At 43.3% G+C, this 16,350-nt stretch overlaps 1 protein-coding gene and 1 non-coding gene across 2 annotated transcripts; both read right to left on the bottom strand.

The window, feature by feature from the left end:
- On the bottom strand, positions 3,425 to 3,496 carry TRNAD-GUC. The gene has a single exon. It is a non-coding gene; the product is annotated as a tRNA-Asp (tRNA).
- Positions 3,691 to 7,055, bottom strand: LOC8067912 (binding partner of ACD11 1). The gene is made up of 5 exons (XM_002437647.2): positions 6,827 to 7,055; positions 5,635 to 5,738; positions 5,460 to 5,535; positions 5,105 to 5,188; positions 3,691 to 4,505 (listed from the first exon to the last, which is right to left on the bottom strand). Exons 1-5 carry the CDS (start codon positions 6,863 to 6,865, stop codon positions 3,999 to 4,001), a joined length of 810 nt encoding a protein of 269 aa, XP_002437692.1. The 5' UTR covers positions 6,866 to 7,055; the 3' UTR covers positions 3,691 to 3,998.

The raw sequence follows: 16,350 nt of genomic DNA on the forward strand, positions 1-16,350 counted from the left end.
CTCTGTGATCGCGGTTGTCGGGGCGGCGGTTGTTCCTGTTGTCGTATCGACCGCGACCGTCATCTCGCCGTGGAGGCTGGTCGGGACCTCTCGCATCGTCTCGGATTAGTTTTTCTGCGTCGTCGGCGTCGGCATAATTTTTGGCTGTGGCGAGGAGCTCTGCCACCGTTGTTGGCCGTTTACGCAACAGCTTGTTCCTCAGCGCTTCATGGAAACGCAGGCCCTTGATGAAGGCAGAGATGGCCTCGTCGTGGGAAATCTTCGGGATCTTGAGGCGCATATCCGAGAATCGTCGGATGTAATCGCGCAGAGGTTCGTTCTTCCTGTCCCTTATCCTTTCGAGGTCATACTTATTTCCAGGCTGCTCGCATGTGGCGATGAAGTTGTCGATGAAAGCCTGGCGTAGCTCTTCCCAAGAGTCGAAGGAGTCCTCGGGCAAGCCAAGAAGCCACTGATGACCAGCCTGGTCGAGGACTACGGGGAAGTAGTTGGCCATGACGTGCTCATCTCCCGCTGCTGATCGGACGGCGATTTCATAGAGAGTGATCCAGTTCTCTGGATTTTCCTTGTCATCGTATTTTTTAAGTTTTTCGAGCTTGAAATTGCGGGGCCACACGACCTGGCGGAGGTGTGAGGAGAACTGTCTTAGGCCCGGGGGGCCATGGGTTGCATCGTACTCGATACGGCGCAGGTTTTCGTGGGCTGCTCTCTCTGTGGCACGCCTGTTGATGCGATCCCGGGCGTCTTTGGGAGGGATGTTGTGCCGGAGATCCCTGTGCTGGTTTACTTCTTGACCGCATCTGCGGTTCTGCTCGCGGTGACCGTCAGTGTCCCGACCACCATCGTCACGCCGCGAATCTTTTCGACGGTTGTCGGGAGAGCGGCTGCGGTGACGCCTGCTGGGAGGCGGTGAGGTCCGGCTACGATTAGTCTGGTCGGAGGTGGCTTCCGTATAAGAGACGTCCTGGACTCTCTTGAGCAGAGTGGCTGTCTGTCCCATTGCGGCGATCAGGTGTGCTCGGATGCTGGTCCGAACTCCCTGGCACTCAGGGGTATCAGGGAGCCGATCTAGATTAGCCATGGCGACGGCCACGTTGGCGTTTGGTGTCTTGTAGACTGGCTGATCCCCGACCATATCAAAAGCGTCGTTAAGATTATGCGGTGGAATTTGTTGTTGCTCGTCTGCGCGTCGTCGGGCGCGATCGGCGTTGCGCTGCTCGCGGAGTTGTCTCTGCTCATCTGTTTCTCCATCAACGACCGGCTCGTCGGCGCTGACGTTGAAAACAATATCCCCTCGCCGGGGGGGAAATACCGGGAAACGAGGGAAACCCGGAGGGTGTGAAGGCAAATCCAGGTCATAGTCCTCATCTTCGGTGTTTATAACTTCGGTGGGGACGAAACCGGTGCTCGAGTTGGTACTGGAAGCCTGACCGTCCCGTAGTTCTTGGACTGTCACCATATTGACGTAGCGACGACCGTTCCTTTTTGGCGACCAACCCGCTTTGCTGAAAACGGATTGGATGTGGCGCGAGTAGAGAGAGGCCGAGTTTTTCAGGCCGCAAGAATAGTCTCCCTTCTTGAGCTTGACGGATCGTCCTGAGGGAGTTGAGGTTATCGTCAGAGACGTTCCTAGCCGTTCGTGTGTAACGACACGAGTTGGCCGACGGGATTTGAAAAAATCCGTTGGGGCAGCTTGATCAGGCTGACGCAGGATTCCGTCCACTAGTTGGGCGGCTTCAAGTAGCTTGGAATCGGAGCGATCGAGCGCTTGGAGAAGGTCTGAGCAGTCGATCTTCTTTCCCTTGTAGAGCGGGAGCGGTGGTCGGGTGCTCGGTTCCGCCATGCGAGTGGTCGGAGTCGACGTGTTCTCAGATTGGATCTGAGTTTCTTTCGAAACCGTGGTCGTGAGGCCGCCGCTGCGCGTCGTCCACGTGATCTGGCCGACGGTGAACGTGAGACCTTCAGGCACGGCCGCGGAAGCTGGGATCGTGACCATCTTGTTCGCCGGAGAAGTTGCACGCACACCCCCTACCTGGCGCGCCACTGTCGACGAAAGCTGGTCGTCAGTCTACCTTGGGGTATACCCACGGTAGTAGTTTATCGGTAGACGGTGCGCAAACTACGAACTCGATGGTGACGCAAGACACAGACAAGCTTTTTATCCAGGTTCGGCCGCCGAGTTGGCGTAATACCTACGTCCTGCGTCTGGTTGTATTGATTTGTGTTGAGAGAATATGATGATCTAGGGGGGTCCCTTGCCTCTCCTTATATAGTCCGGAGGGCAGGGTTACAGATCTGGAAACTAATCCTAGTCGGTTACAATTGCCATAGATAGTTCGATATCAATTCCTATCCTAACCGACTAGAATCTTGCTTGATCTCCACGTCTTGTTTCCTTGCGCAAGACTCCAAGCTGTCGGATCAAGCCTTAAACTCGTCTCGTAATGGGCCAAGCTTCCTGGCCCAAGTCTAGCCGTAAGGGTATAGGGGTTTTATACCCCACAATGCCAATAAGATCCATCGAACTAACAAGAGCCATGATTGACTTGAGAAAAAAATTTGAAAAGATTAACTGAACTTTGACCAATGAACAATGTGGTTTCAGACCCCTTTTTTTATGCTATAACTCAGTTGAGACCATGCAATCCTACTTCCTACACAAATACTACATTAGATAGATACTTAGCTCATCTAGCAAGTAGGACACCAATATTTTTTAGAGAGAAGAGGATCAGAGGAGCAGCCTGTGATGAAGAAGTCAAAGGCATAGCTGAGAAGCATGGAAAAGCCATGAGCAGTGAGCATGACAGTGACTCGCCCATCCATGAGTGCAGAGTGACTAGCAACAGGGCCTGATGATTCCAATTAGGGGAGCAAAGCACAGCTAGGAGCCTGAAACGCTGCTGCTGGAGCTGTAGTGCCTTGTTGACGGCCGCAATGGCGAAGAAGTGGACGGAAGTACAGACACACATGGTGATTGCTGGTTTGGACAAGGCAAAACGCCAGAGGCTGTAGCTTGCAGCAGCAGTCACCAGTGTCTGCTGATGCCATTTGTGTAGCTTGGCAAGGGATGTTTTTGAGTTGATCTTGACCTGACTGAGACACATTGGACATAGACGGGCGACCGTGACGCTGTGAGTGGTGGTGATCTACTGATCTGAGCCGTTCTAATCCCTGGAACTGGAGCTGGACTGCTGGAGTGAGTTCTCTTCCTGTGGCCACCACACCATCTGTGTCTGTCTGAAAGCTTGATGCTCTGTTCTATGGCCAAGCAGGTGACTGAATGTGACAGAGAAGCTGGCACGGAACGGCTGTGGTAACACTGACAAAGAAATAAACTGCTAAAAAATAAGGGGAAAACACGTCGTGGACGTGCTCTCAAAAAAAAAAAAGGAAAATGATAAAATATATATAATAAAAAAATCGCCGTTGCCGGGGATCGAACCCGGGTCGCCCGCGTGACAGGCGGGAATACTCACCACTATACTACAACGACTTTGTTTGATGTGGTTCTTACAACATTATAGACAACAAAGACAAACCACAGATAGTATAAGATCAGTATCAAATATGAGACACCGCTACGATTCTATTTATCTGGTGATTGTGCAGATTATGGTACGAAACACGCTCTTTAACTGTAGATGTGTTCGAAGTAATTGCAAATAGGGATCACACACAGCCAGCCAATAGCATGTTGATTCAGCAACATCATATTATTTGGGTAACTTCCCACCACTTCTACAAAATGTTCATTCAAACCACAACCAGTCTGAAGTCTGAACATGGATTCGTATAAACCAACACATTGGTATCACCACCATACTTCCTTGTCCTACTGAAAAAAATCCCCACAGTACGAAATTTAACAGAATATGGAACGATGAACATGTGGTGAGAGGGGCCTGATGATCTGTTCTATATATCTATGTTTTACATCCACCAATATGTAATACAACACTGTTTTGAGGGAGGGCGCATAACACCAAGCTAATGAATCATCGGATGGGCGTGTACGAGTGGCCCCCAGAGGAAGGGCCAGAGCCCTTCTGCTGCTCCTCAGCTGCCATCTTCTCCTTGGTCATCGTCCCGACGTCCGTGGCAGCCTTGGCGACCTTGTTGAATGCGCCAGTGACCCACGACGCGCCGGTGAAGACGTATCTGTTCTTCATGATGGCAGACCCGGCGCTGCTCACCTTCTGCTCGGCGGCGGCGAATGCTGACTTGGTCTTGTCAGAGACCTGGAACTTCTGGTCCATCTCCTTCACCTTCCCAGTGACCAAGGATGTGCCCGTGGTGATCTTATCACTCAGCCCAATCTTCTTGTCAATGGAGGCTACCTTAGCACCGGCCGTGGAAGTGAAGCCGTGCTTCTCATCGAACGCTTTGGCCTTGCCAACAGCGTCTTTGCCTAGCACGAAACCCTTGGCAAGCATAGAGCTGACAACATCCTCAGCCTTGTGGACAACGGTGTTGTCTCCACCAACTGCAACTCTGGTTCCACTCTGACAACAGAAGATAATGTTCAGTACAAGTTACTTGTGGATTTTTTTTTATTATTTTTTTTAAAGAAAACAAACATACTGGAGTTGTTCCTATTTGACTACTATATAACACAAGGAATGCTTTTGACAACACAAATGCAATTCTGGAGTGACAATGACAAAAGCTTATGGTCTCTGGTGCATGAAAACCTTACTAGATAATTCTCAAAGGTGTTGCAAAAACATAACTGGATGTCAAATAGATAGACACGTGCAGTTCACCATTACAGTTTGACAAGGGTGCCCTTTGAAAATTACTTAACAGAAGACTGACCATGGAATTTAAACAAAAATGCACAGGTCTGCTTGCCAACTAAAACACAGATAAACATCCATTTGACCTACTGATTTGATTTGAAGTTAAGAAGCAGATGTATGCCAATGACACTTACAGATAGCAAAACTACAGTGATGTTGCATCCATGAAATTAAAGAAAAACTCAGTCTCGTCACATATAAAATGCATGTATAATTGTGTACCATGTTCAGTTCAGGATACAACATCATGTAAGAAATTGGATGCGGGCAAGTTGAGCATAAAAAATAGAGGCATATCATACCATTGGTGGCGCAGAGTACGTAGGGGGTGGCTGATACTCTGGAGCAGGCGCAATAATGACAGAAAGATCAACTATTGTGGCACCCTGTGACAATCATAAATTGATGTTATTTTTCTAGGAGCACGAACACAACACAATGTTGCAAGGTCAGCAAATTCCTTGCAATTTGCAAATTCTGCTAAAGAGATCCACAAACATTCTATTCAGGTAAAGCATTTAGTCATAGCTCTAATACAAGAACCACATTTTTTGGTCCCAAGCACAGGGGTACACTAGCGGTAGCGCTATGGTGATCAATTATAGCCAAGTATTGTAAGAACTCCACTGGATCATACTAAGGCCTACAGGTACTAACCGATAGAAGAAGTGCAGTTTCTGCGCCTTGTGCATCTTTGAATGTGACATATGCAACTTGAGACCACTCATCACCACTGCAAAATTAAAGAGAACAAGCTAATGAGGATGACAATCAAAGGCTTGTATGGACATGAAAAGAGAAGGGGCAACCTAGTTGGACAGGTTTTACGAACCTCTGCATCTCCACATGTTCAATATCTCCTGAAAAGGAAAAGAACTCCTTAATGTCTTGCACAGTTGCACTAAGAGAGACATTGGTGACCTTCACTGTCCTCACCTGCAATAAATGGGACGTCAATATGAGTTTTGCAAGAAGTACATACTGAAGAATATTATGATTTATGAAGCAAGGGACAGGACAATTGCGGAAATCAGTGGATAGTATTTCCTTCAACCTATCGACTGACATAACTTGACCTTTCTCATTCGCATGCATGTAAACCATAACCAGGCATGTGAAAATCAGATGAGAAGCATTAAAAACACAAAAACATTTTCTCTATCATAGCAGCAACCTTAATAAATACTACATTGAAACACTTGTAAGCTCATGAGCCCACTGACATTTTTTAACAACTCTAAGGCACAGATACCTTGCCAGTCAAAGTGAATAGCAAATGGTCTAGTCTCTTGTCAGAATGCTTCCGCAATTGCAGAACCTGATAGTCAAATCAAACTCTAGAACATGCAACAAACAGTTCGTGGGTATCAACTAGTATGGTATGGTATCAACTAGTATGGTACTAGCGTACTTGCAGCAATCAATCCCCTGGACATATACCGCAGCACTTAGTATCTTGTCATTCACAATTGCACAGGCTGATAGCTAGACTGCTAGAGTCAAAGCAAGGTCAAGAACATGTCACAAATCATTCAACTGTGATGTAAAGTAGCATATATAGTAGTAAGACTACTTGCAGCAAATCCTCTGGACGGATCCCACAACGTTGGGCAAGCTAACCTACGAGTCCCCGATGTGATGTCGATATGCGAAGCACGCGACGCGAGCATATATGCTCCCGCGCAGTGGGCAGTGCGACTATACGAGCAAGCTACCTACGCTCCAGCCACGCCCAGATCCAAACAAACCCTAGCCCCACCGAATCGGCAGCGAAGCTTGCTCGCTGCATCAAGCTTCTCCCGCAGGCAGGACAGCAAGGAACTCAGCCCAGACCGTAACTCGGGGTGGGCGGGAGCGATTGAGCCTAGTCTATCTATCTACTCGTTCAAGACAATAATCTCACGGGCGCTAGCGCCACGGTGCCCCGCGCTCTCCCGCTCCGGATCCAGCGCGCCACCGACTACCGGAAGAGGGATCAGAGAGGGAAGGAGGGAGGATGCAACAGCAACAGCAGCAGCACTCACCGGCGCCTCCACGGGAACCTCCGCCGCCGTCGCCGCCATGGGTGGGGAAGCCGATCGGATGGATGGTGATTAGGGAGCGGATTAGCGGCGCTAACTGGAATGGATTGGAATAATGGGAGGAGAGAGACTATCTAGTAGTACTAGTACTAGTAGTAGGAGACGACTACTTGGGTGTTAAGGCAGGCCGGCCAAGGCAACGGAAACGGCAAAGCAAGCAACAAGCCAGACAGAGAGAGACGAAACCGCGTAGCAGTACTATTTTTCTTTCCAGTTTTCCATGAGAAAAAAAAAATTAAGTAAACAAAAAAAGAAAATAAAAGAGAGAGAGAAAAAGGAAAATAACAGAGAAAAAAGAATAGTTTAAAAAGAAAAAAAAAATAGAAATTTATTTTACTTTTAGAAGGAACTTTCTTTTGAGAAGGTTATGGATATGGCACATTGTTGGGAACCTAGCACTAGTTGGTACACGAGCTGCTAGTACACGGTGACAATTATTGTTCAAGTGCGCTCCCTGTGTATGTGTATTGTGTGATGGTGAAGAAAAGCCCGTTATTCAGCCTCTCCCCGTTGCCCTCCATCATATCCTACGGACAACGAAGGGGAAGAAGGTTTCTGCCCAGCCTGTTTGACGACGGGCCTAACGAAGCTCCAACTGTTGACAAGAGGAATTGCACCTACGACACGTACACATCAATATTATCGTTGGCAACCTACAGAGACACAAGAAACTAAATAAATTGAATGGTTCGCATAACATGAACAAAGTCTCGGTGTGCGATAATATAAACCTCGCTTGGATGAAAGCAGACGGGGACGCATACATGCTTCATTGCGTTATATATCAATTGAAAGCAGAATAAGGAAGAATAGTTCTCAAAAAAAAATTGAAAAAAAAAGACTTTGATTTTCTTGCTTCTCTTTTCGTTTTGGTACAATTCAATATATCGATTACTTTCTGTTTCTGTCTTTGTGTGGTAAGTATAGGAGTGTATAAAGAAAGTAAGTTTTTGAACAACCAAGACATCCCATATATTATTATATTTTTCCATCATCGGTACCCTAGAGGATCTTGGGGGGCTTTAGAGGATCTGCAGCCCTTTTTTGAACTTGGTAGTCATTCTATTACTCATGTACTAATAAATCGTCAACAAATATTGCCAGTGTGTGTCGGGAGAGAGCTCATAATTTGCTTGGACCCTTGCTTATATTCGTACCCAACTATCAAATGAGCCACTCTATTACATTCTCTATGAATAAAATCACATTGGATCTGTGCCCCTGAGATGTATTGGAGCAGTTTAAAAAATGCATAAAAAACAAGATTAAAGCTTTCAGACTAGTCAATTATCTCCCGGCGACACATAGATGACGGCGGCAGCACGACAAGACCTCACCATGTCTCATCCCTGCCTCACCCCGACTCTACTCTACTCCCTTCCCCTCCGCCCACAATGTTCGCTCCATGCTAGATCACCACTGTTGTGGGCGATGCTACAGGAACTACACATGTCAGAAGGGGCACGGGGAAAGCGAGCGAGAAGAGAGGCTAGTGGGCATAGGGGGGCTTGAGCCCCCACCTGCCCCACCTTGAACAGATTACAAGATGTTAGACCAAGATATACCCGTCTACATAGTTGTTGCATTAAATTAGAAAAATTACAAGAGGTCAGGTCAGAGTGCCAGACCGAGGCTATGCTAAAGGAGCTGCTCGAAGTCGAGCAGTTCGTGGCTGAAGCACCGAAACCTCTATTCGAGGAGGCCATCTAGAAGGAGGTCACCGCACGACTACGGTTGTGCATGTGGGCCTTCAACAATGGCACTCACTCATCGCCGCCCAACTCCTATCATAGTCGGTTCGAAGCTACAGAGCCTTGCTCATGAGTCGGTCCTTCCATCGTGATGGAGCAGCTCGTCTTGCTGAGGATGGCGAGGTCAAAAAGGCTAGCGCCGCTGGTGGTCTTCGCCTGCAACTTCAAAGGGAAAGAAAGGGTGTTGGGAAAGCGATCGAGAAAAGAGCCTAGCGGTGGTGGTAGCAGAACAAAATTTTGAGCGGCGGTGAGACACAATAACATTGACAGCTTGCTGAAGCGATTTCTCGGAGAGATATTAAAGATCAAAATGCGATGGGCGGAGCGTGAGTAGTGCAAAGCGAAGCACAAGGAATTATATTTGTGAATTTATGATTTTTATTTCATGTATTGTGGATTTTTAAGTTTCACCTGATTTAAAGGAATTGATTTTTTTCGAGAGGAACTTAGAAGAACTGATGAAAACGAGAAAAAGGAAAAAAAAGGCTTCGCTAGCCATTTTGGCTCAAGTTGGCTTTGTATGACGGGAGGGCAGCCCAAGTGCGGAAGCAAGCCGGTCGAGCGTGAGAGGCCAGCCATTGTTTCGATCGAAGGCCCCTACGTTTCTGACTATCATCTCTTTCTCTCTATTATATTTGTCTCCTGGTTTGCATCTAATGCAGTAATTCGCGATGGCTGCCACCCCAGCACGGTGGATCACCACCCGAGATGTGACCAGAGTCCAGAGGGCGACATCGAGAAGATGTTGAATGAGCTGCTCACAATAGAGAATCTAGTCGGTGCAGCTCCATCGCCCTGGGCTAAGGATTCTGTGTGGAAAGAGGTTGCGACGAAGATGTAGTGGCGACGCATCGGGGGCGTGATCGAACAAACTGTTGGAGTGGCTCATCTACCAAACGCTCACGGGAAAACAGACAAGAAGAGAGGCTAGTGGTTGTAGGGGGGTTTGAGCCCCCACACTGCTTGATCCACCCCTGAGGCGGCTCGTGGTCAGTATATGAGAGGATGATGCGTGTGGTGGTATGCAGCGAGTGGCTGAGTAGATGGATTGTGCTCACGATGGTACGAGCATTGATATACCGGGCTATATCTATTGCGGACTAGGTTTTTTTAGGTAGGAACTAATATATGTAAACTGATACTATCTTTTTTAGTAGCAGGGACAAAGCCAGCGGTGAGGCTAGGGGGCTCCAGCCCCCCTACCGCTGTTGGGCTAGTGGAGCTCCTAGTGCTCACCCTTCAAATTTTAGACACACATTTATAAGATAAGGTAGGCTGAGATCTTCAAGCTAATATATTTTTTTCTATTGCGAGGGGTTATAGTAGAGCTAAGTCGATATAGCACTTTTGTTGAGGTTTCTAAATTTTTTCATGGCTTGGTCCCTATTTACTAGTAACTAGTAACCGATATGCTACTTGTAACGAAGTGATGCAGCCTAGTACTAGTACAATGACAACGACTAGTTGCAGTGTAGACTGCAACGTCTAGCCAGCATCCGTGCAACACATGACCACAGGGTAGACGACGATATATGAGATGCAAACGATGAGGGATGATGATGTGGCCCTGCGTGCACACACAAGAAAGTGACGATGCTAGAAGCACGGGATGAACTAGGGTAGCAGGTGCGAGATCCAGAGATAGATGTTGCTACCGCCATATGTGTGTGTACGTATAGTCTAGCTAGTTGTTGCAGTGGGACTTGTTGGGCTAATTAATCCAGCTTGTGCACAGGTCTGCTGACTTAGTTGGAGGCGCTAGGTCAGATGGATGCGGGAATCACTAAGGGCTCGTTGAGTTGATCCGGTTTGGGTCACTGGAATGATTCCAGATGGATTTGCTTCACTAATTTATATAATTTAGATACGCTGGAATAGTTATAGGGGCAAAACTATGGCAACCGAACGCAGCCCTAAAGTTTGAATCTGATGCCGATTGAGTGTAAACGTGCATTGTATCCTCAAACTCGTCAGAGAAAAAAGTAGCTTTGTTGGCCGACAATTGCTATGTCTGTGCGCCTTGGCTGTTCTTGATTCATTCGGTTCCAGTTTGATTTCTCATTTTCTTAGGTTAGCCACTGATCAAAGGTGTGTGATTGAGTTCTTTAGGCCTACGTACAGAACCAGCTGCATGCGCTGCACACGTTAGCTCTGATGCATGGAGCTTGTATGCAAGGTTTGCATTAGATCATGCAGCAATCGAATGATGCTGCCATTCATGGAGCTTTTTTTTTCCCCCGCATATATACGTGGGCATGTGGGTGGAACCTAGCTAATTGTTGTCAGGCCGTATGGATGTATAACGGTGTAAGCAAAAGATTAGGTTAGCAATTCCTAAAGCAAATTAGAGATGGTTGCGTACAATCCCTGTGTGCTTTATTGAGCCAGCTGCTGTGAGTTAGTTGTCTTGTTCGTTTGAGCTCTGAATCTGCCAGCCATTTAGCAGTGTTTTTCTCTCATAACAAATCAGCCAACAGTACTTTCTGCCATGGCAAACGAACAACGCTCACCTTTGGTCACACTTTGTAAAACTTACTATCCTCTTAATAAAATACGTGCACTGTGCATGTTCACGAATTTTTTATCCCTCTGTTCTTGTTTTAAAGTTTGTTTTTTTTTTCTTGAGTAAGTTTCTCTTCTTCTTTATTACATACGATTTGGTGAGTGGAGTAAAAATAATTTATGAAGAAAAGTTCATATTATTACCTAGTACTTGTATATATACTGCTGAACTGCGTGGTAAATTTACGAGATTTTACCAATCGAATTACTAAATAAATTTTGTTGTTCCGATTTTTACAAACTTCAGCCGATTTTATAAAAATAATAGGGTCGCAGAAAATGGAAAACGGCGCCACAGGCCGACTTCGGCCCACTCGGCCCAGTCCAGCGGCGCAAGAGACCCAGCTCGGCAAGCAGGACGGCCCATCTGAGGAAGGCCCAGGCGGGTTTCCCATCTCGCGTAGAGGCCCACAGAGTTTATTTGCTCACAAAGTAACTATGCGCACTATTTCCCCCTAAAAAAAGCTGTGCGCACTATTTATATGTCTCACTCTTTATTCACCTCATCTAACCCCCTACTATAGTTTTATTTATTCACAATCCCCCTATAGTTTTGTTTAATCCCCAGTACCCTTGATTAGCCCATGTTTACTATAGCATCATATGAACTAGTCGTTTAGGATAGCGGCATGGTCTCTAAAACACAACTTTGATCTTTTATTTTTATAAAAATATTTAGAAAAAATTTATGTATGTATACTTTTACGAAAGTATTTTTTAAGATAAATCTACTCATATAATTTTTATATTTGCAAACTCAACAATTTAAAAGTTATTGATGATTTATATTCTCAATGTTTGACTCAAACCTTATCCAAAATGACTTCTAAATCCTATACAGAGAGAGTATATACATTTAGCCATGGTGACCTGCAATGCCTACACTCGTTAAGCTATGACGAGCTACAAATGAGAGAAATAAGGAGGCAAGGGCAAATTCACCCAGTAATGGATTAGCATAATCAAATCAAGTCTGAAAAATGTCTCACTTACATATCATCCAATTTGTTGGCCAAATCGAACTAGTGTCAGAGATTAAGAAACAATACTTGTGCATGGGTTAATATTGAGCTAGTGATTGACACCCTCAAACACCATAACACCAAAGCTCAAGGATTCAAGGATGTAATTGACAGATTTAGGGGACGAGTGAAACATTTTTTTCTAGTTTGAGGACTTTTGGTGCATTTATATGAAAAGTGATCCTTTAATATATTTATCTTAGTTATTAGATAAAGAAGTATATATATGAGTTTGTTAAATGTGTGTGTGAATTTAGGTGCCAAGGCATCGAAATAAATGAGTTGTATCCATTTTTGTTGCCTATCCATTGCAAAATTTGTCAACATTAGTTTTTGCTTCATATTTTCTGTCTCCAAATAAATTAATTCTAGAATTCTTACCGGTTAAACTTTTTAAAGTTTAACCAACATTATAGAAAAAGGTAATAACAACAATAATGACATAAAATGAGCACCTTATGAAAATGTTTTTATGGTAAATCTAATGATACTAATTTGATACCATAATCTTAATGTTTTTTCTAGAAATTCAGATAAAGTTTAAAAAGTTTCACTTAAAATAACTTTAGGAATCTATTTATTGAGGGAGTAATTCACTAGTATTGCTGGTTTGTTCAAACTATAGAAAAAGTAATAACAATATTTATGTCATAAAATAAGCACCTTATGAAGATATTTTCTATAGTAAATCTAATGATACTAATTTGATACCATAAATCTTAATTTTTTTCTAAAAATTTGGTCAAAATTTAATTTTTTTAAGACAACTCTAGGAATCTATTTATTTAGGAGAGAGGGAGTAATTCACATCTTAATGTAGCATTGCTGGTTTGTTCAAAGATATCTTGGCATTTATTTTTTTCCTAAACCAATATGATTTTTGTGCTTCACTATCAATATGAGGATTCCTTAGATTTTTGAGAGCAGCTCCTCATATGCTATAAATAGAAGCGTGTGGGCAAACGTAGTATACATCAGAATCAATATTCACAATTTGTAGGTTATAGAAAGGAAGCAATTCGATCTTGCCAACTAGTCATGATGACTACAAAAGTAATCCTTCAACTTATGGTTTATGTTTTAGTTTTTACCATCCTTATGACACATCAAGCCTGGGGTGAGGATGATTGTTACGATGAGAAAGATAAGGTTAAGCATGACTGTATGAAAACCCTTGACATAAGTAAAGATTGGGAGGAGCCAAGCCACAAATGTCGTAGAACTGTGCAGAAATCTGACATGGCCTGCATCTGTCGTATCATTACCATCGAAGAACAGATTAAAATAAGTATGGGTAAACTAGTGCGGCTTGCACGCGAATGTGGCAAGATAATTCCAGATGAAAGCAAATGCGGACGTAAGTACCAGATACTATTATTCCTGTTTGAGATAAACTGTCATGCTTAGTTCCATTCGAGATAAACCGTCATGTTTTTGTTAAGTAGTTATAAGCAATGATGAAGTTTTTATGAATAAGGGGATATATTTTTTTTGCAGGTTGGACGGTTCCCCCAGCACTACCACCCCCACCATCGCAATGGGCGCATCCATGAGTGTCTGTCAAGGCGAGCAGCACTCAGTAAAGATCATGAAAGGAAACAATAACTATGTGCTTAGCATGCTTTTCTGTGTCTTGTATTCAGCCATTGCAATATGATGAATAGCAATAAACTTATTATCACTAAAGTGCGATGTGATCCATTTGTATCACGCACTGTTGGTGCCTTGCATACCCATGATTTGAAAACGCAAGGAAGTGGTGACATTGTCATATATAGGTTTTCCTCAAGATAAGTATTTTAGTTAGCATCCACGAATTAGACAAGGATGAGAATGAGAGATTATGCATCCAAAATAGAGGTAAAATTCAACCGTAACAAGCTGATCATGAGAGGATTCCACACTACCCTAATTAGATGGCTAGCTGGTTGCAGTTTCAGAAACAACGAACTACATCTTAGGTCTTGTTTAGTTGTAATTTTTTTGCAAAATGTACGCTGTAGCACTTTCGTTTGTATTTGATAAATATTGTCCAATCATGGACTAATTAAGCTCAAAAAATTCCTGTCACAAATTACAAGCAAATTATGCAATTAGTTATTTCTTTTATTTATATTTAATGCTCCATGTATGTGCCGCAAGATTCGATGTGACAAAGAATCTAAAATTTTTTATAAATTTATCACGAACTAAACAAGACCTGTTTTTTAATAGAGGTGGCTCAATCCAAAACCACCTTTTAAACTAGTTTTTGGAATGAGCTGCCTCTGGAAATGCACGGTAGGGGGCCTCTACAAATACCTCTACTTTTAGAGGCAGCTCTAGATCTAATCGACACTACAAATAGAATTGTAGAGTCAGCTGTGGATCCTCTAAAATTAGATGCAACACAGACAAACTTATTATTTTTTCAAATAAAGTTGGATGATGACAAACTTTATAACAAAGTATTAAATCTTTATGGATCTACCTCTTTGTAACTGACAACTTTTTCATTTGAAGTCATTTGGATCCAGTAGATTCTATTTGAAGCTCTCACATTTTGAAATTTATTTTTCTAAAATTACCCAAATGACCTTTGATGGACAAACAACAACTAAAGTTGTAGATTTCGAAAAGATATAACACATTGTGGTTGAGAGCTTTTTCATCTGAAATAATATATGGTCTGAAAAATTAGTTTGAAGTCCTCACATATTGAAATTCGAATTTCTTAAACAACCTTGGATGGATTAAGGACCAAAACCGAAGTTGTACATCTCAAAGAGTTATACAACTTTGTTGTTGACAACCTTTTTCATTTGAAATAATTTATCCAACGAAAATTATGCTTGAATTACTCATATTTGAAATTCAAAATTTTCAAATGACCATGGATGTAGAAACAACCAATAGCTAAGTTGTGGTACTTGACAGTATCCTCAATTTTGTAGTTGTAGCTTTTTTATTTAAATTTGTTTAAGGTCTCAAATAGTCATTTCAAAATCAAGATAAATTGTACATGAGGAGAAGCACGCGAGGCTGCATGTCACGGGTTCAAGCTCCACGGCCACATGCACGTAAATTTTGCGTGAAAAATTATGTGACTTGTGAGCAATACATAGGTTAGCCGAGTCTCACTTAGCATAGATATTAAGGGCGGGGAACAAGTTAGGCCTTGTTCGTTTGACAGGGTTTGAGGGTGGAAACTGTTCTAGCTAATCTATATTAGTAGAAATAAACCTACCAATCCACCTGGAACAATTCCAGAGCATCCAATCCAGATTAAACTAACGGGCCCTTAGCGGGCGGCAACGACGACTCGTCCGGGTCCAGAGCGGCGTCAAGCGAGGTGCGAGCAGCGACCAAGGTATCAGGAGCAGTCGAGCATATATATCCATATCCGGCCAGTATTTTTCATTTCTCACTTCTAAAGTTATATTTTCTAAAGTATATTCCAAATTTCAAACCTTTATGAGTACGTTTTGGTTTTAGACATTAAGTGGTTGTATACATTCAACGATTCAATTGGACTGGAAACTTACTCGCAATAAAAACATTGAATGCATGATTCAATTGGATTGGAAACTTAATCACAAAAAGAAAAAGATTGGAAACTCAAATTAGAGTCTAGATTTACTCTATCGATACAAAATAGAAAGGCAAATACACAACGAAGAATGATAATGAGGACATGGAAGATGCGGGGACACCAATTTTTAGGTATATCATTGTTCTTATGTTCCAAGTTATGTTTTGAACTCTTGTAGTAGAACATTATGTATGTTATTAGTTCAAGCAACCTTTTTCATTTTGAAAACTTTTATGTTATATTGCTCTTCTCTATGTGTGACCTATATGCGATATTGAAATATGACCCTAGTCTTCGCCAAATACTCGGTGCACGACTGATACAGATTGGAAGATCTTGTTTTTTTTACACATGAGAGTATAATAAAGTGTCGAACAATATCATTTGCTAAAACCATCGGCTACACACATCGAGTGTAATGAAGTGTCTGACAATGTCATTTGCTAACACCAGCTATGAACAGTATACATTTGAGATCCGTACTCCTTTTTCAAAAAATTCACACGTATCTCGATGCATCCTAACTATTGATTTAAATATTTCTTATAATTATTTTTCACT

The sequence above is a fragment of the Sorghum bicolor genome, chromosome 10 (genome assembly GCF_000003195.3).
Source record: "Sorghum bicolor cultivar BTx623 chromosome 10, Sorghum_bicolor_NCBIv3, whole genome shotgun sequence".
In the NCBI taxonomy this organism is placed as follows: Eukaryota; Viridiplantae; Streptophyta; class Magnoliopsida; order Poales; family Poaceae; genus Sorghum; species Sorghum bicolor.